This window comes from Salvelinus fontinalis, chromosome 38 (assembly GCF_029448725.1).
Source record: "Salvelinus fontinalis isolate EN_2023a chromosome 38, ASM2944872v1, whole genome shotgun sequence".
In the NCBI taxonomy this organism is placed as follows: Eukaryota; Metazoa; Chordata; class Actinopteri; order Salmoniformes; family Salmonidae; genus Salvelinus; species Salvelinus fontinalis.
Genome location: NC_074702.1, coordinates 10,088,152 through 10,109,224, shown reverse-complemented (window position 1 = coordinate 10,109,224; position 21,073 = coordinate 10,088,152). Strand labels below are relative to the sequence as shown.

Sequence of the window (21,073 nt, the reverse complement as noted above, 5' to 3'; positions counted from 1 at the left end):
CAATGCTATCAGCCAGTGCGTTGCTGTGCGTCAAGTCCAACCACTGTGCCAAGCGAAGAAGAAAGGTGGAGACGTACAAGCTAGCTCAAACGATATGCTACCAATGCAGTTAAATTTGTGACGACTACATTAGAAAAGATAGGTCAACTCTGTGCCTGCTTGGCTCTAAATCGTAACAACCTTTCCCCCTGCCCCGGCTATAGCGCACATAGATATGAGCGGCAGCGGGCGGCCCAGGACCAGCTCGTTTGCTGAGCCTCCAGGGGCTCCCGGAGCCGCTTCAGCCGCCGCCGGATCGTCTGTTACCGGAGGGAGTTCTGCAGGAAAATCTGGGGCTTCACAGGCCACAGGGAGCAGCTCGACTAGCTTCGGAAATTTAAAACTAGCCCGTGAGTATAGCTAATTGAACACAAAACGAAGGGATCGGGATATATATGTGTGTACTGATAATTTAAAGCAAGTATCTAACAAACAAATTGATTAAACTGTCGATGTTATCATTTCGCAAAGCTAACCTAGCTAGCTAACTAGCTGGCTAGGCTATGTATGTTTTTGTAAAAGGGACAGTGGGATCAAGCCGGGCTTTGATTGTGGCAGATCTGGCTAACGTTAACTAGCATAGCATTTGATGCGAAACGTCTATACGATGTTAGAAACTGGGGAGAAATTGATGAAAATAGAATGGAACCAGATGTCGGTGATATTTGTCGTTGGAAGCCAGATTGGGAAAAAACAGGCATCAGCGGTAACGTTACCTACCTAGGTGAAATCAAACGAGGTTGACCGTCGTCCTCATTTAGCTAGTTAGCCTGTAATCTTAGCTATTAGCATTGGAAGTTATGTAGCTGGTTGCTTAGTTAGCTAGGTTACATGTCTAACGTTAGCTAGCTAACAGCTATATATGCTATTTAGAGGAGACGAGGTTACGGTTAATTTAGTTCACATAACGTAATATATAGGGTACTTGTACAACATGGCTTAATGTGACCCTGAACAATTAGCTTTAAATCTAGCTAACTTGTTCAAGAACAATTTACGTGCTAGTTTGCCAGTTTGGTTAGCTTGTCCAAGGCAGGAATAGAATTAGCCAGCCAGATTGACAGACCTTTGACACAGCGCACTCCAGCAATGTCATTTTTATAACGTTACAAGTCCAGTTTTGTTTTGCAGTTCTTTGGTCAACCGTTTTAGATTGAGCAATAATATGAGTGGTAAGGAACCGTTACGTATCTATCTTGTTATTGGAATAATACTATCATAACCACGTATTTCCAAATACAATATGTGTTGGTCTCATCTCGTTATTGTTCAAGATCTATGATTGATTTTCCTCATATTTGCTTAATTTGACACGTGTCCATATATTGATAGATCAAATAATCTTCAAAATTAGGCTAGTCCTATTGCTTTCCATTGAGATTTCCGCACATTGAGGATTCTTCCAACGGGTCTCATTCTCACCCATTTTTACAGCCAGTGCAATGACAGGAATTGACTGTATGCCCAATGGTAGTTAGGATAGGCGGTGTTGGCAGAATACCTTCAGGGAGGTGTTGACACGGTCAGACTTAGGGAAAACCAAATCTGGAACATTGCCCCACAATGTCCATGTCAAACAGACAGTAGCTAGTCTACTCTGCCATGTGTCAGGAGGTGGTTGAAAGTGTACCCATATTTTGGTAAGACTTTAGTGGGTCCTTATTAAACCTAACACTTTTATCAATTCAGATGTATTTGCCGTTGACATTTCTTCAGTTGAAAACCAGAAACGTTGCATACCAATTTCCATTCTGATCACTGACTGCTATTCTGATAGCCCTGCCATGTTGAAGACCCGGCCTGGGTCAACCATGGCACTTCAGACTGCACTGTGAATGGTCTCAGCTCTCCAATGGAACCCTATGGGAAAATGTTGAAGCTTCAGTGTGAAGGGATTTGACTGGAGAGATTGAGGGAGGCAGGGAAAGAAGGCAGGGAGGGTGAGTGAATCATTGGAAAGATAAGCTAGAGGTGGGAGATGGAGACTGGAAACAGGTGAGCGACAGATAAATGACGGTGCTGGTCAAATGTCTTCTCAGTCCAGCAGGGTATACATGAACACCTAACCTAATCAGCACTTCTTCAGTGGCTCAGTCTCTGTTCAGGCGTTCTAACAGTAATCCTCGGTTTTGAATGGGGTCTGATTTGGTCTCTCCTGACCACAGTACTGCATTCCTAAAAGGGTGTGCCTACTGATAAGCATTGTTCCTGGTCTGGAGGTGTCTGGACCTACCAGAAACCCCAACAAAGCTGCTGCGCTACTGTTAGGTTTCTGGAAGTAACACTGACTTGTCTAAGTGAAGTGCAAAGCCAAGATCAAGGGTTGTAAATGTCTGACAAAAAGGTGTCAGACAAAACAAGTCATAGGCAATAATTGCCAACAGGCTTATCGTAGTATCCTGGGGCTGCACTTAGCATTACTGACGTTTCTCAACTTTCTACTGCTCTCAGCTCCTATCCTGGGGACCCACATGACTGCACATATTTGTTTCAGCACTAACACACCTACACCTAATTCAACTAATAAAGGGCTTGATGGTCAGTGAATTAGTTGCATCAGGTGTGTCTATATTAGTACTGGGCCCGGTTTCCCAAAAGCATCTTAACTTCTTTGGGACTGGGGGGGCAGTATTGAGTAGCTTGGATAAAAAGGTGCCCAGAGTAAACTGCCTGCTACTCAGGCCTAAAAGCTAGAATATGCATATAATTAGTAGATTTGGATAGAAAACACTCTGAAGTTCCTAAAACTGTTTGAATGATGTCTGTGAGTATAACAGAACTCATATGGCAGGCAAAAACCTGAGAAAATATCCAACCAGGAAGTGGGAAATCTGAGGTTTGTAGTTTTTCAAGTCATTGCCTATCGAATATCCAGTGTCTATGGGGTCATATTGCACTTCCTAAGGCTTCCACTAGATGGCAACAGTCTTTAGAACCTTGTTTGATGCTTCTATTGTGAAGGAGGGGGGAATGAGAGCTGATTGAGTCAGGGGTCTGGCAGAGTGCCATGAGCTCAGTCTCGCGCACTCCCGTGAGAGTTAGCTGCGTTCCATTGCATTTCTACAGACAAAGGAATTCTCCGGTTGAAACATTATCGAAGATTTATGATAAAAACATTCTAAAGATTGATTCTATACTTCGTTTGACATGTTTCTACGAACTGTAATATGACTTTTTGTCTGAACTTTCGCCTGGACTTGCCCGCGCTTCCTGAGTTTGGATTTGTGTACTAAACGCGCAAACAAAAAGGAGATATTTGGACATGAATTATGGACTTTATCGAACAAAACAAACATTTATTGTGGAACTGGGATTCCTGAGTGCATTCTTATGAAGATCATCAAAGGTAAGTGAATATTTATAATGCTATTTCTGACTTCTGTTGACTCCACAACATGGCGGGTATCTATCTGTATGGCTTGTTTTTGTGTCTGAGTGCCGTACTCAGATTATTGCATGGTGTGCTTTTTCCGTAAAGTTTTTTTTAAATCTGACACAGCGGTTGCATTAAGGAGAAGTGGATCTAAAATTCCATGCATAACACTTGTGTCTTTTATCAATGATTATTATGAGTATTTCTGTAAATTGATGTGGCTCTCTGCAAAATCACCAGATGTTTTGGAGGCAAAACATTACTGAACATAACGCGCCAATGTAAACTGAGATTTCTGGATATAAATATGAACTTTACCGAACAAAACATACATGTATTATGAAGTCCTATGAGTGTCATCTGATGAAGATCATGAAGGGTTAGTGATTAATTTTATCTCTTTGTGCTTTTTGTGACTCCTCTCTTTGGCTGGAAAAATGTCTGTGTTTTTCTGTGACTAGGTGCTGGCCTAACATAATCGTTTGGTGTGCTTTCGTCGTAAAGCCTTTTTGAAATCTGACAGTGTGGCTGGATTTACAACAAGTGTATCTTTAAAATGGTGTAAAATACTTGTATGTTTGAGGAATTTTAATTATGGGATTTCTGTTTTGAATTTGGCGCCCTGCAATTTCACTGGCTGTTGGCGAGGTGGGACGCTACCGTCTCGAATATCCCAGAGAGGTTAAGGCTAAGTTAATTGTTAGAACCATAGGATCCTATGCTTCTAAGATTAATTTAGCCTTAAAATGCTTTTGGGGAAACTGGCCCAGGTCTGGAACAAAACTGCAGTTGTGGGCCACCAGGGCTGGAGTTGAGGAACACTATTTTAGAGAGTAAGTGGCAGTGCCACTGCATAGCAATACTAGCCAACTAGCTACCTCTCTCTCAAAAGGATACTGCAGCTCTGGCATAAATAAATGTTCGCTTGTAATGCATGGCTGTGTAATCGCTAATCCTTTTAGTGAGTAATGTGTTCACTCGCTTTATATTTAGAAATAAGTGATGAGTTACTTGAGACTAAAGTCTGAGTGTTCTGGAAATCACTTCTCTCCCTCTTACTCTTTCATTCAATCCTACTCATCAAACCTGTGTGTTAACTTCCTCTTTAGGAACCGAAGCACTTCCCAGACAGCTGATCTGTCTGACTGCTCATCTTTGCATTCATCATTGAGTTGAGTTTGAGTTTATTTTTACAGGGACAGTGCACATTAATCAGTAAAAGTGCCGGTTTTAGCCAGCCGGCTAATTTTCAACCGCAGTCACTGGGCAGGTTATTAGTGACTATCATGCCACTGCTGTTTCATATTAAAACTCTCCCCTCTGACTCTACTTCTGAAGATGAGGACTACAAAGACGCAAACGCTGTGAGCCACATGATTACAGATCAGATGACGTTCTCTGATCGTATGAGACGTCAGAAGGAAGAATAGTTTAGTGAGTCATGCAAGGATCTGGTTTGGATTAATCAATGAATCTAATGCCTACCCAGTGTGAAATCTACCTCTAGCTATGTGTGGCGTCTCCAGTGTGTTTATTAAAACATGCCGTCCAGAGGCATCCAGAGGTGTCTAGTCTACATCATAGGAATTTAAATCCATCAATCAACTGCGCCCACCTAATGCTTTTAGCAGTGCTGAACAAAACCTCCCGCCATTCACCCTCCCTTCCAGTCTGATTCCTGAGACTGACATAGTCCGGCTTTACAATTAGAGGATCCAAATGAAATACATTTCTATATTCAGCAGAGGAAGATCTAAATTAAATACATTTTTATCTTCAGAGGAAGATCCAAATTTGTCTAATCAACAAAATCTTAAGCTAGTCAACCACTTACACAGCTTTGTTCTAGAGGCCTTGTCCGACTTTAGAGTAGAACTGAGAGATACAGAGTTATTAGAGAAAGCAAGGTCATGTTGAGGCAGGCGAATGGAGGGTGAATGGAGGAACCGGTGCACACACTCACTGGGCGTGCTACTGTACTGTCCGTTCAATGTTATCACAGGCTCTGACAAGCTAGTTGGCTCCAGGCCCTACCTCTACTGTAGTGTTCCTCCTCCCTTCTGTGCTTCTCTGTGCTTCTCTGGTGCTGCTGTGTCAGTCAGATCACCCTCAACCGTTCACAGACACAGCCAACAAGCTGAGCTGCACGTCTGACCCGAAGTCACTCAATGTATGAGCGCAGAGAATCTTCCTTTCCACAAGGTCGCACATCAGACAGACAGTAGGGCTGGGATACTTTGAGTATCGCAATACTGGTATTGTCCCGGCCCCATTCAAACACTTAAAAAACGCACCCTCCCTTCCTTGAAGACAGTAATTATAGATCTGGCATTATGACTTTCTGTCAAAGCTATGTTGGAGAGCCCTCACTTTCACCCAATCCACTGTGTTAAATCGCCCATTACCTCAAGAAACAGAGGAAAGCAAGAATGCATTTCTCAGTGTTGTCAGGTTCCTCGTATTTAAACCGTACTATCCAGTGTAGTGAGGGGGTGAAAGGGTTCAGAGCTGTGACAGCCAGGCGTGCAGCCTCCCCCTGGGGAGCCGGGGAAGGTGAGGCAGGGTGGAGGTGGTTCACTGTAGCTACTACAGCTCATTACCAGCTAGTATTATGTGTCTGTGGGGAGAGGCTTCCGAGGTTACGGACATTTAGAGAGAGAGGGGGAGTGATGAACATTTGTTTAGTGTTTCCCCTCAGGGGATTGGAGAAAGGATGAGGTGACATCACTACGTTTCCTGCCTCTAAACCAGAGTCATGGTCCTCTGTGTGTTTGGTGTGTGTGTCCCTGCATCTGGATAACATCTAAAATACTTGGGGTCCTTTAGCCCCCTTCCCAAATGGTCATGTACTATAATGTGTTTTGACCTCTGTACCTCTCCCCAAGGAGACAGTGGCAAGGTGACGACTGTGGTGGCCACACCAGGCCAGGGTCCAGACCGCCCACAGGAGGTGTCCTACACAGACATCAAGGTGATCGGGAATGGTTCCTTCGGCGTGGTGTACCAGGCCCGCCTCATTGACAGCCAGGAGATGGTGGCCATCAAGAAGGTTCTGCAGGATAAGAGGTTTAAGGTACAGAGTCTACAGACACACGGCACAACCCACTTCCACTGGCATTCTACGCTAGTGTTGTAGTACTCGAGCTGTAGTACTCGACCATTAATGACTTTGACTCACCTTCTCGACCATTGGTGACTCGGACTCACCTTCCCGTGTATTTTCACTTGGACTGGATAGGCTATTATGATAAGCAGAACATTAGCAGCACTGGGTGCGCAGAGAACGGAGGTTTCTGTTCTCTAGCTAGCAGTGGGAAGGACGTGCCACACTGGCACACGCGGTGCGGTGAAAGCAAGCGCTGAGTGTGGGCAGACAGGAAGGCAGGCTCCGATCACGTACTGCCTCCGATCATAGTGCCTTCAGAACGTATTCACACCCCTTGACTTTTTCCCAAAAATTGTGTTACCGCCTGAATTGAAAATTAAATTGAAATGTTTTTGTCACTAGCCTACACACTATACCCCGTAATGTCAAAGCGGAATTATGTTTTTCACAATTTTTATAAATTAATTAAATGTTAAGCTGAAATGTCTTGAGTCAATAAATATTCATCCCCTTTGTAATGACAAGCCTAAAGTTCAGAAGTAAAAATGTGCTTAACAAGTCACATAAGTTGCATGAACTCAATCTGTGTGCAGTAAGTGTTTAACATGATTTTTGAATGACTACCTCGTCTTTGTACCCCACACTTACAATTATCTTTAAGGTCCCTCAGTCGTGCAGTGAATTTCAAACACAGATTCAACCACAAAGACCAGGGAGGTTTTCCAATGCCTCGGAAAGAAGGGCACCTATTGGTAGATGGGTAAAGAAAAATATATAAAGTGGACATTGAATATCCCTTTGAGCATTGTAAAGTTATTACTTACACCTTAGATGGTATATCAATACACTGTTTTATGTATGCTTTTTTTAATGGTTGTATTAATAAACTAATACTAAAACCTGGTCACTACAAATATACAGGCGTCCTTCCTGACTCCGTTGCCGTAGAGGAAGGAAACCGCTCAGGGATTTCACCATGAGGCCAATGGTGACTTTAAAACAGTTGCAGAGTTGGTTGTGATAGGATGGATCAACAACATTGTAGTTAATCCACAATATTAACCTAATTGACAGAGTGAAAAGAAGGAAGCCTGTACAGAATGAAAATATTCTAAAACATGCATCCTGTTTGCAACACGGCAGTAAAGTAATACTGCAAAAAATGTGATTAAGCAATTCGTTTTTTGTCTTGAATGCAGTACTACAACACATTACTGAGTACCACTCCATATTTTCAAGCATAGTGGTGGCTGCATCATGTTATGTGTATGCTTGCAATTGTTAAGTCCGGGGGAGTTTTTCAGGATAAAAAAGAGACTGAATGGAGTTAAGCACCTGAAAAATCCTAGAGAAACTTGGTTCAGTCTGCTTTCCACCAGACACTGGGAGATGAATTCACCTTTTAGCAGGACAGTAGCCAAAAACACAAGGCCAAATCTACACTGGAGTTTGTGTACCAAGAAGACAGTGAATGTTCCTGAGCGACCAAGTTACCGTTTTGACTTAAATCTACTTAAATCTATGGCAAGACTTAAATTGCTGTCTAGCAATAAGCAACAACCAATTTGACAGAGCTTGGAAGAATATTTTTTTTTTTTTTAAGAATAAGGGCCAAATGTTGCACAATCCAGGTGTGGAAAGCTCTTACTAACTTAAAAGACTCACAGCTGTAATCGCTGCCAAAGGTGCTTCTACAGAGTATTGACTCAGGGGTGTGACTACTTATGTAAATTAGATATTTCTGTATTTCATTGTCAGTACATGTGCCAAAATATTTTTATACTTGTTTTCATTTTGTCATTATAGGGTATTGTGTGTAGATGGGTGAGGGGAATTTTTTTTTAATCCATTTTGAATTCAGGCTGTAACACAACAATAAATCAAGGTGTATGTATGTAGGCTGCACATCGCGTTAGCGACTCACTTCCCTGTAACCACCAGTCACCAGCCTACTATTTAGCTTTGCCTGGTTAAGAAACACAAACTGCCTTATGAAATTGAAAACAATAGTATTGAGTTTAAAAGGAAAACAAGTCTAGCTATTGTCTCTCTCTCCCCTTGAGTATTAAAAAGTAGGCTGTCTTTGAATTTGTCATCTCGCTCTACCCTCCCATTTTACCTATTCTTCCTCTGGAATAAAAAAAAAACTACATATCAGTGGGCGATTTACAAAAAGCAGAGAGCCTGTTACAATTATTGGAAATAATAATCTTACAGGAGCAATAGCCAATTCCGTCCAGAGACAATTCATCCCTTCAAAACATCATTGAACCTTCTATTAAAATAAAATGTTTGATCCTGTGTATGAAGGACTTGTTTGTTTTGTGGGCTGCATATTGTAGGCAATTATGACCTTTCTGCAACTGGAGGAAAATCTTTGCGTTACTTCAATGCTCACATGAAAATCTTCCCACCAGACCGCCACTAGTTGTTGTTGGGCAGATTTCGTCTACCAAATCCGAGCTAAATCAAGAGGCGCGACATACAAGCATCGACCTAGCAAGCCGCCAATACAAGCGAGCAAAAAAACATTTGTAACCAAAATACCAAATATGTCTAAAGAACCCCCGACTCATTCCTTTGCTTTCAAACTTTTTTTATTTTTTATTATGTGCACATAAACCGATATTATTGTGTTCTTTTTTGGTTAAACTCCAACCCAGTGTCTCAGACTTGAGCACTTGGATCAGGACTCGAGCACGGACTTCACCATTGGTGACTCAGACTCAAACTCAACTTAGTCTCAGACTTGTGACTCGACTCGGACTCAAGCACACGACTCTGTTTGGTGACTCAACTGAAACACTGGTCTACACGCGCACACACACACACACACACACATACACAGTGCAACTCACTTCCACTGGCAGTCTACAGAAACGCACCATTGCCCCTCATCACTCACACACTATCAGGTGTATTTCTGTATGTTCTCTCCCCATACCTCAATGTTACTACTGCTCAACTGATGAAATCTTGAGACCTAAATTATACCCCCTTGCTATTTCAATTACTCCAGAACCGAGAACTACAGATCATGAGGAAATTGGACCACTGCAACATTGTCAGGCTACGTTACTTTTTCTACTCCAGTGGGGAGAAGGTATGTACAAGTCCGACTACCAGGTATTGGGAACAACATTTGACATTTTCACGTTTATGCAGCAAAAAGGAAAAATCCAGACTTGTGAAAAAATTAATTGCATTACAAAATGGATTCAACAACATTGCTCTTCCCTCCTATTGTTTTCCCCTTACAGAAAGATGAAGTGTATCTGAACCTAGTGCTGGACTTTGTCCCAGAGACGGTGTATAGGGTGGCCCGGCACTTCAACAAGGCTAAGACCACCATCCCCATTATATACGTCAAGGTAATGCACTCACTACTTCTTCCCTTCCGCTGTTTCTCTCTTTTTACTTTCCCTCCCTTTTATCCTCGTTCTCTGTCATTGTTTTTTTTTTTTCGCTCTCTCGTTCATCTCCCTCTTTCTCACTTAGTCTGTGTCCGTCTTCTCCTCATCTCTCACTTGCCCTATCACCCCTCCATCGTTCCTCTTTAAGCTCCATGCTGCTAGAGGCAGAGTTCTCTATTTAAATGAAATGGTGCTAGGCTTGGGCGGTATACCGGGGTATTTGGAAATTGAAGTTTTGTATACATTTTCATATTTGTAGCTACTTTTTAAGTACATACCTGCAGTCAACTTGTGCAATACATTAGGAGATGAAGCGGATTGCGTTCTTCATTTCACCTGTCACATTATTTACGTTATGAAGCTTAACATAGTTCCCCAGAAAGCCAGTCCCGTGTTTGTTTGTAAATAGCACAACAGGAGAAAGCGGGAGCAAGTGGGTCCAGCTGTATATTAATAGTCAAGTGTTAATTTTTTTGCCTCCAGTAGAGTGATCAGGGACATGCAACTATAGTTTTCCTTCCCAGAAAATACATTGGTTCAACACATTCAGCAGAAATGTCCTTCATTTTCATCAGATGACAACAGAAGTGCAAAGCTATTTGGCTAGCATTGTAAATGAGCTTACAATGAAAATGCAGGGTATTTTTTTGCAAAAAAAATGCATGGCTATCATATTTCTAATGTTTATCATAGAAACAATGTAGCTGGCTACATTTTCCTAATGTTTTGCTTGAAGTTAATCTTGCGTTTTACCAGAGAGAAGTAGGCTGGTTACACTGAGGAAAAGTAGCTCACATCAGAGCGTTGTCTGCTGATAGAACGCCCTTAGTGAATTCTCATCCCAGTGGACAAGTGCAACTGAAGCACACAATTTGTGATGCCGAGCAGAAATTACATAAAGAATTATTTTAGATCTGAGTTTACAAAACGCAGCAAAATAACTTTTTTTCCTGAATGCAGAATTCTTAATTTTTCATTAAAGCGACACCAAAGTTTAACTTGCTTTCATCTTCTCCGAGCAGAGAAGACAGGCCCGTTGCCCTAGCGACTGCACACACACAGTGTTCACATACTGCTCCAGAGCCAGTACTGTTCTTCCTTTAGACAAACATGTCAACTTTGTTTGTACAATGTATTTCGTTCACATTTGCTTGTAAATGTCCAAATTCACCAAAAGTTATATTCGGTAGCTCCTACGTATGTATAACTTTGAGCTGGATTGCCTGTCTTTGCAAATACTTTATTTTAAATTGCGCTTGATAGCACATTTAGCTAGCATCCTTCATGGAATTTTGCCATTACTTGTACTAATTTTGTTAGCCTTCTGGTAATGGACGCACAACAGGCTTTTTTGCGTTTTGTGGCTCCCCTTTGTGTACTAATCCGGTAATACTGTAAATCCCGTCATGAGAGAAGGACTGTATGAGAGAAGGACTGTATGAGAGAAGGACTGTATGACGATGTAAAAGTCTGGGTACCACAAATGGTACTGTATTTGACTAGAGGACTCTTTCCCCAAGGATTTGATGAGAAGAAAACGCATTGATGTTGAAGTTGGAAGTTTACATACACTTAGGTTGGAGTCATTAACTCGATTTTCAACCACTCCACAAATTTCTTGTTAACTATAGTTTTGGCAAGTCGGTTAGGACATCTACTTTGTGCATGACACAAGTCATTTTTCCAACAATTGTTTACAGACAGATTATTACACTTATAATTCACTGTATCACAATTCCAGTGGGTCAGAAGTTTACATACAATAAGTTAACTGTGCCTTTAAACAGCTGGGAAAATTCCAGAAAATTATGCCATGGCTTTAGAAGCTTCTGATAGGCTAATTGACATAATTTGAGTCAATTGGAGGTGTACCTGTGGATGTATTTCAAGGCCTACCTTCAAACCCAGTGCCTCTTTGCTTGACATCATGGGAAAATCAAAAGAAATCAGCCAATACCTCAGAAAAACAATTGTAGACCTCCACAAGTCTGGTTCATCCTTGGGAGCAATTTCCAAACGCCTGAAGATACCACGTTCATCTGTACAAACAATAGTATGCAAGTATAAACACCATGGGACCACACAGCCGTTATACCGCTCAAGAATGTGTCGGGTAGTTCTGTCTCCTAGAGATGAACGTACTTTGGTGCGAAAAGTGCAAATCAATCCCAGAACAGCAGCAAAGGACCTTGTGAAGATGGAGGAAACGGGTACAAAAGTATCTATATCCACAGTAAAACGAGTCCTAAATCGACATAGCCTGAAAGGTCGCTCAGCAAGGAAGAAGCCACTGCTCCAAAACAGCCATAAAAAAGACAGACTACGGTTTGCAACTGTACATGGGGACAAAGACCGTACTTTTTGGAGAAATGTCCTCTGGTCTGATGAAACAAAAATAGAACTGTTTGGCCATAATGACCATCGTTATGTTTGAAGGAAAGAGGTGGATGCTTGCAAGCTGAAGAACACCATCCCAACTGTGAAGCACGGGTGTAGCAGCATCATGTTGTGGGGGTGCTTTGCTGCAGGAGGGACTGGTGCACTTCACAAAATAGATGGCATCATGAGGGAGGAAAATTATGTGGATATATTGAAGAAACATCTCAAGACATCAGTCAGGAAGTTAAAGCTTGGTCGCAAATGGGTCTTCCTAATGGACAATGACCCCAAGCATACTTCCAAGATTGTGGCAAAATGGCTTAAGGACAACAAAGTCAAGGTATTGGAGTGGCCATCACAAAGCCCTGACCTCAATCCCATAGAACATTTGTGGGCAGAACGGAAAAAGCGTGTGCGAGCAAGGAGGCCTACAAACCTGACTCAGTTACACCAGCTCTGTCAGGAGAAATGGGCCAAAATTCTCCCAACTTATTGTGGGAAGCTTGTGGAAGGATACCCAAAATGTTTGACCCAAGTTAAACAATTTAAAGGCAATGCTACCAAATACTAATGGAGTGTATGTAAACTTCTGACCCATTGGGAATGTGATGAAAGAAATAAAAGCTGAAATAAACCATTCTCTCTACTACTATTCTGACATTTCACATTATTAAAATAAAGTGGTGATCCTAACTGACCTAAGACGGGGAATTTTTACTCGGATTAATTGTCAGGAGTTGTGAAACTGAGTTTAAATGTATTTGGCTAAGGTGTATGTAAACTTCGTACTTCAACTGTATTTTCTCTCTCTGCTCTGACTCTTCACTGATCTCCGGTAGTCTTTCTGTCTGTTACCACTATTTTTCAACTCCTCCATTCTCTTCTTTTCCTGCATCATATTTTTTGGGGACAATACCTACTTCAGTGTTTTAGAATTGGAAAAATTAGAGAAAGAGAAACCAACTTTCTCTGTTTGCAGTAAGCTTTCCTGTCCGTTTAAAAGGGCACTTATGTTGTCTGTTAGCTCTCTGTGTGTGCTATGCCCCGTGGCAGCAGAGAGGACTATCTGTGTCTCATGACCCATTTGCCTCAGCCCACCCTGCTGCTCTCTCCTGTGGTGTGGAGATGCATACTGATCATACACACACACTGCCCTCACTCAGCATCTCTACACTCTCCTCTCCACCTCTCACTGTGCTCCTCTCATCCCTCCCTACTCTTTATCTGCATCTCTTCCCTTCCTTCCTCTCTCCTTGTTGCCTTCCTTCCTCTCTCCTTATTCCCTTCCCTCACTACTCTTCAGCCCCTTTCTCTCAAATTAAATTCAAAGGGACTTTATTAGCATGGGAAACATGTTTACATTACTGTTTATTTAACTTGCTTTGGCAAACAGAAGTGAGAAGACACAACAATATCAATAACTATTAGAATTGAACAGTAAACATTGCACACAAAAATAAAAAGGTTTCTCATCTCTCACTCCTCTGCAGCCCCCCCCCCCCCCCCCCCCCCCCGCTCTCTCTGTGGTGTGCAATTAAGCTCTTGTTTCCCTCTAAATCTGCCCCCCTGCCACAGCCAGGCAACCGCGTCCCCCTCTCAACACCCGTCCGTCTACCCCTTGCACCCTGTGTGCCCAATAACACAGCTAACAACCCAATAAAGCGACCCCAACACACACACACTCAGACAGCCAGAAACCCTTACACACATACACAGTCACATCTTCTGCCATGCTAGCTCTAAGCTTTGCGATGGGAACATTTTACTGGCATAGTCCAGAGCAGAGAACCCACAAGTTGTTGCAATGTGTTTGAGTAAGTTGCATACATCCAGAATGTTTGACTGTTCTGAGTGCAGTGAAGTTGGTGACCAACAGTAGCTGTCTGGACACTTGGCATGACTGTAGTAGTAATGGAGGGGATTATGATGATCAGTGCTGCTGTTACTGGCTGATAACTGTGTGTGTGTTAACATCATGTGTCCTGTGTTTTCCCTCCAGGTGTACATGTACCAGCTGTTCCGCAGTCTAGCCTATATCCATTCCCAGGGCGTGTGTCACAGAGACATCAAACCCCAGAACCTGCTGGTGGACCCCGAGACGGCCATCCTCAAACTCTGTGACTTCGGCAGGTTAGTCTGCCTGTCTGTCAGTGAGCACCTCTGGCCATCTCTGAATGTCTCTGACTGTGTCTGTGTTTCTTAGGCTGCCTGTGTAAACACAGCTCAATTCTTCTGATCTTTTTTCCACTAATTGTTTATTAGAGAGATTTTTCAGCGCTGATCTGATTGGTAAAAAAAAAGGAAATCAGTATTGGGCTGCCTGTGTAAATGCCGCCTTACTGTTCAGTCTGTCTAAATCGATCTCTGTCTTTATCTATCTTTTTCTCTGACTGACCACCTCTCTCCCCCTCTTGTCTCCAGTGCTAAGCAGCTTGTTCGCGGGGAGCCCAACGTGTCCTACATCTGCTCGCGGTACTACCGTGCCCCCGAGCTCATCTTTGGCGCCACGGACTACACGTCCAACATTGACATCTGGTCAGCGGGCTGCGTGCTGGCCGAACTGCTGCTGGGACAGCCCATCTTCCCCGGGGACAGCGGAGTGGACCAACTGGTAGAGATCATCAAGGTAGTGAAGAGGGGAGCTGAGAGGACACCAAACTGTAGGGGTGGGAGATGGAAAGAAGAGGGAGTGTAGGTCTATGTTGGTGGCGGCGGTAGGAGTGTACAGTTGAAGTCGGAAGTTTACATACACCTTAGCCAAATACATTTAAACTCAGTTTTTCACAATTACTGACATTTAATCCTCATAAAAATTCCCTGTCTTAGGTCAGTTAGAATCACCGCTTTATTTTAAGAATGTGAAATGTCAGAATAATAGTAGAGAGAATTATTTATTTCAGCTTTTAATTCTTTCATCACATTCCCAGTGGGTCAGAAGTTTACATACACTCAATTAGTATTTGGTAGCATTGCCTTTAAATTGTTTAACTTGGGTCAAACATTTCAGGTGGCCTTCCACAAGCTTCCCACAATAAGTTGGGGGAATTTTGGCCCATTTTTCCTGACAGAGCTGGTGTAACTGAGTCAGGTTTGTAGGCCTCCTTGCTCGCACACGCTTTTTCAGTTCTGCCCACAAATGTTCTATGGGATTGAGGTCAGGGCTTTGTGATGGCCACTCCAATAACTTGACTTTGTCCTTAAGCCATTTTGCCACAACTTTGGAAGTATGCTTGGGTTCATTGTCCATTTGGAAGACCCATTTGCGACTAAGCTTTAACTTCATGACTGATGTCTTGAGGTGTTGCTTCAATATATCCACATAATTTTTCTCCATGATGCCATCTATTTTGTGAAGTGCACCAGTCCCTCCTGCAGCAAAGCACCCCCACAACATGATGCTGCCACCCCCGTGCTTCACGGTCGGGATGGTGTTCTTCGGCTTGCAAGCCTCCCCCTTTTTCCAAACATATAGATACTTTTGTACCCGTTTCCTCCAGCATCTTCACAAGGTCCTTTGCTGCTGTTCTGGGATTTATTTGCACTTTTCGCACTAAAGTACGTTCGTCTCTAGGAGACAGAACTACCCGACACATTCTTGAGCGGTATAACGGCTGTGTGGTCCCATGGTGTTTATACTTGAGTACTATTGTTTGTACAGATGAACGTGGTACCTTCAGGCGCTTGGAAATTACACCCAAAGATGAAACAGACTTGTGGAGGTCTATAATTTTTTTTCTGAGATCTTGGCTGATTTCTTTTGATTTTCCCATGATATCAAGCAAAGAAGCACTGAGTTTGAAGGTAGGCCTTGAAATACATCCACAGGTGTACCTCCAATTGACTCAAATTATGCCAATTAGCTTATCAGAAGCTTCTAAAGCCATGACAGAATTTTCTGTAATTTCCCAAGCTGTTTAAAGGCACAGTCAACTTAGTGTATATCAACTTCTGACCCACTGGAATTGTGATACAGTGAAATAATCTGTGAACAATTGTTGGAAAAGTTGTCATGCACAAAATAGATGTCCTAATAGACTTGCCAAAACTATAGTTTGTTAACAAGAAATTTGTGGAGTGGTTGAAAAACGAGTTTTAATGTCTCCAACCTAAGTGTATGTAAACTTCCGACTTCAACTGTAGGTCAATGTTGGCGGCGGCGGCAGGAGCGTAGGTCTATGTTGGCGGCGGCGGCAGGAGCGTAGGTCTATGTTGGCGGCAGGAGTGCTCATTCTTGGAGGAACTTCATGCATCTTTCACTCTTCCAGGTTTTGGGGACTCCAACGAGAGAGCAGATCCGAGAGATGAACCCCAACTACACAGAGTTCAAATTCCCCCAGATCAAAGCACACCCCTGGACAAAGGTACTTTCTGCCCTGAGTTCTAACACCATTGTCTTCCATTGGGATCCATATCAGAGAGAGAACATTTTAAAATGGAACAGATACGACAGCCTAGATGAGTCAAACAAGATGGCCTTTTTTCCCCCTCCGTCAGGTGTTTAAGCCACGTACCCCCCCGGAGGCCATCTCCCTGTGTTCCCGTCTGTTAGAGTACACCCCTGTGACCAGGCTGTCCCCCCTGGAGGCCTGCGCCCACGCCTTCTTCGAAGAGCTGCGCCAGCCCACTGCCCATCTGCCCAGCGGACGAGAACTGCCCCTCCTCTTCAACTTCAGCCCCATCGGTGAGTCCACACCCCTCCCCCCTCTCTTTGGCCCTCCCTCGGTCAGTAGCCATGCCCTCCTCTGTTTGGCCCTCCTTCAGTGAGTAGCCATGCCCTCTTCCCTTTTGCTGCAAGCTTCTGTAATCCCCTCAGTTTTCCAGAGTAAGTCTGAAGCGTGTATGTTGAGTGTCCTGTGTGTGTAGTATGAACCTCATCTCTCTCCCTCTTAGAGCTGTCTATCCAGCCCCAGTTGAACTCCACACTCATTCCTCCTCACGCTCGCGCACAGACATCACCTGCCTCACACGGTATGTATAGCACAGCCTATCCGACACATGCTTATTACATGTTCAATACATGCTTATTAGATGTATACATATTTACAAGACTAGGATAGGGGATATAGCTTCAAATCAACATTTAACACCCTTTTTAAATGAATATTGCTGTGTTTGGATGTTAAACCCAACATTAAAAGCATTGACCTGATGGTGAACTGAAGTGTTTAGTGCGGTGTGTATCTGATGTCCTGTCTCTCTCTCCACCAGATGGCAGTGTGTCGGACAGTACCACCCAGCCCAGCTCAGTACCTGGATCCATCAACAGCACCTGAACCTGTCCCCTATTCACCCCGTCTTTCCCCTTTTCCTCAACCCCATCCCTCTCTTCCTACTCTTCCACCCCCTTTTGGCTTCAAACTTCAAAAAACAACTATACACGCACACATACAAACAAAAATACTTAAATCATCTATTATCCCTTGAATATTCCCATTATAGGTGTAAAGAAATATCTGTTGGTGGCAGTAGTCCAGTGACTGTTGGGTTGTAGAAGATGGGTGAATCTGACGAAAGCTTTTCTGTATTATAATCTCTGCTAATCAAATTTTATCCCTTTATAAAAAACTGTTTTATTTATTAGAAATTGCATTTTGTTTTAGTGATGTATGCCAGTGAATGGGATGTGTCAACTGTTTCAGTTCAGACAGTTTAGGACAATCTTCCGTTCTAGAGGTTAAAAACCAGACGGTCACGTGGACAGAACAGTCCCTGCAGCCAATGGGAAAACTGGGGAATGTAGGCGTTCATCTACCAAGACATTACTCCCAAACCAAGTCCAAAGTGTTAATTAGTTCTGAAAATTGAACTGTTTTATTAAATTGGATACCAAACAGCAGCAAATTGAACTGGCATTTTAAATTGGATGAGGTGATTTTTAGAAGCTTTTATCACACAGGTGATTCAAAAGTCCAAAGGCGGGAACCGCGAGCTGTTTTATTAAACTGTTTCTGAGAAGAAACATTGAGGTGAAAGTCTTAATGTCTTTTATTTGAATAAGAGGGACCTTTTTTAAAAGAATGGAATGTACATATTCAGTTTCTATAAGCTCTTGTCCCAGTCAGTTTAGCTGGAGACATGTGTAGGTGAGAAGTAAGCTTTGCACATCTCTAAAGGGGAGTAGAGCGGAACCGTAGGGGCCCGCTGCACCTCTTGTGCAGTGGAGATATGCAACCTGTGTATAGGGAGGGGTAGGGCTCCTCCAGTCACACCTGTAGACCAATGGCCATATAGCCGTACTTGAACCAAAGCGCTGTCACATCAGCTTTGAAAGTACTTGGCACTTTCACTCCTCCCTTTCTCTCATTTTTCCTCAATTCAGTCTAGATGCACAATTACACTGCATTTAGGGGAGGTCTTAAGTGTAAGTGCTTGTGTGTGTGAATGAGTTTTTTTTGTGTTTGACTTTCCCTGGCCATCTTCCATCTCCAAATCAACCCACTCTAGCACTCTTGTTTTTGTAAGTCTAGATTCTAACAGCATCACAGTGATTTATCATCAATAAAACCTTGTTTTCATCTGGCCCACCAACACAGACTTGCATGTTCACCATGCGTTAGAGCAACCACACCTGTTCTCACTCATCACCGCACAACAACGATGGTTTGATCTAAAATACCTGCACCCAAAAAATGTAAATGCCCCAACCACTTCTGGAGCCTTCTGTTCCTCTCCTCCTTCCTCTGCCTCTCCCACTCTCCTTCCCTCTCTTTCTCTCACTGTAAATATCAAGTACCTTTTTTTTATTTTTTATTTTATTTTATTGTTGTAATTTCATTTTATTTTCTCTAGCAGAGGGGAGCTGGTGTAGCAGCGACCAGGCTCCTCCTCAGTCTGTCTGTAAATACAACTTCATTTCAGTCCCTGGCTCGGGGGGAAAAACAGAACAAAATGTTTCTCTCGTTTTTAATTCTCTCTCCCTCCATTTCTCTCTCGTTGCCTTTCCCACATACATATTATGATCACTTTATTTATTGTATTTTTGTTTTTATTTTGTTTCTCTGGGGCGGGGGGGGGGTTTGTTGTCGGCTGAAGGGTTTATTTTGTAAGAAGTCATCAATACCCCGTGTCATGCAAAATAATCCAACTTCCAAGATACTGTACTTTGATCCAAACTTGGGAGTGTTTTCCAATAACGGTCCTGTATTTGCAAGTACACATCCTAGCCAGTAGGTGGAACTACATTTTTTTTCTTTGATGTGAAGGGATTCTCACATGATTCTCCGTCTATGGTATTCTAGCTGATGTCCCAACAGTATAAATGGCTGATCCTATGTAGGGTTATTTGTGATATTGCTGTATCTGGGTGGGTTTGGATGAGTGGGGAGGGTGGTGTGATGTGTCCCTTCTCCCGTGTCCCACAAGTGTTTTGTGTAATGGGTTTAACCTGTTACTTCTGTCTGTGATTACATGAGTGAACGAACTGACAAATCTTACGAAAGTGTGAGTTGGGAGAGCATGGATACTTTTTTTTATTTTTTAAATCTTATGTTTTCCTAAAATGAAGAGCTAACTGTGTTTTGTGTTTTATTTTCCTGGCACGAGTTGGTTTTAATTTGTGATCCTGATCTTTATGGCCCTGCACAAGGGTCATACCACATCACTGGTGGGAACGGAACGGTTTTGAAGTGGATGTGGGAGAGGGGGGAGAGGGACGGACTGGGAGAGACTTTTGTTTGTTGATAGAAATAATTCAACTCATGATTAAAGTGATGAAACTGCCCTGGTCTCATGTTTCTAAAGAATGGAAGTGTGCATGCACACCAATTTATGTAGTGTCAGGTGTGAATGGCACTAAACAATCTGCATATATTGACCAGCGTACTTGACTGTTTTGGCTGCTAGTAGCAGACAGACATCTAATTTATGATCAACTTGGGTGTGTTTACACTACACAGGCCTTCAATTAAAGGACACACCAATAAGTAGTAATGGCATTTGTTTGTTTTATGCAAATGAAGTCTGAATGGTAGTAATAAGGCAGCTGACGGCAGAGCAGGGGCCAGAATGCCATAAGGCACTTAGGTTTTTAGTGTTTCCACAGCTGATTCATCTGTGAGGAGGCCAATGAGCCATCCATCAGGAGGGGTGGAGCTGACTGATCCATCTCTCTCTCCCCTGGCAACGCGAGATGCAAGCTGCCTGTCACTCATGACACCATGCTTTATGGTTCTGAGCTTGAGGACACCGTCACCATGGAGGGCGGACCAATGTGAATAGCTTCCTTTCCTCGTCACCTTTCCTTTATGCCCACTAATCTGAAAGGATATAACTGAGTAAAGCAGTAGTGTCAAATAAGTCCACTACAAAGAGAATTTTAATCAAATGGAAACAAATAGTCACATCTGCTTCAACAAATGTTATGTGGAGTTAAACCCCATTGACCACAATTTGAACTGTAGTAGTATCTGACATTTACTACTATCAAAGCAATATTGCATGAGAGACTGTAGTATATCATGAATGTTGGCACAGCTAGGATCATGGAGGAAAATATCTCCAATGAAAGGCCACTCCAGTGTATACATGAGCCAGGTGGCTGAACAAGCAAATGGCTTGGAAGGAGGAAATTAAAATAGTTATTGGAACCACACAAATGTCAGTGAAATGATACCTTGCTTGATGAAATGTTATGCCTCTAGTTAATGAAATAAATGACAGATGGGAGAGCAGAAGGGAGGGTGGTGGCCAGGTGTCATAGGCTCATGAATAGGTGGGCATTATAGGCAAATTAGTAGGCAGGCAGATCATAATATTCTTAATAGT

The 21,073-nt window shown here is 42.8% G+C and overlaps 1 protein-coding gene across 2 annotated transcripts; it reads left to right on the top strand.

The window, feature by feature from the left end:
* Positions 1 to 2: 2 nt before the first annotated feature.
* LOC129837141 (glycogen synthase kinase-3 beta-like) lies at positions 3 to 20,029 on the top strand. Of its 2 annotated transcripts, none has more exons than XM_055903056.1 (10): positions 3 to 389; positions 6,301 to 6,485; positions 9,538 to 9,621; positions 9,779 to 9,889; positions 14,310 to 14,440; positions 14,732 to 14,936; positions 16,576 to 16,671; positions 16,805 to 16,991; positions 17,201 to 17,278; positions 17,519 to 20,029. In XM_055903056.1, exons 1-10 carry the CDS (start codon positions 215 to 217, stop codon positions 17,581 to 17,583), a joined length of 1,317 nt encoding a protein of 438 aa, XP_055759031.1. In that variant the 5' UTR covers positions 3 to 214; the 3' UTR covers positions 17,584 to 20,029. The 2 variants fall into 2 exon arrangements, with proteins under 2 accessions (XP_055759031.1, XP_055759030.1); XM_055903055.1 differs by having other exon boundaries at positions 4 to 389; positions 6,298 to 6,485.
* The last annotated feature ends 1,044 nt before the right edge of the window (positions 20,030 to 21,073 follow it).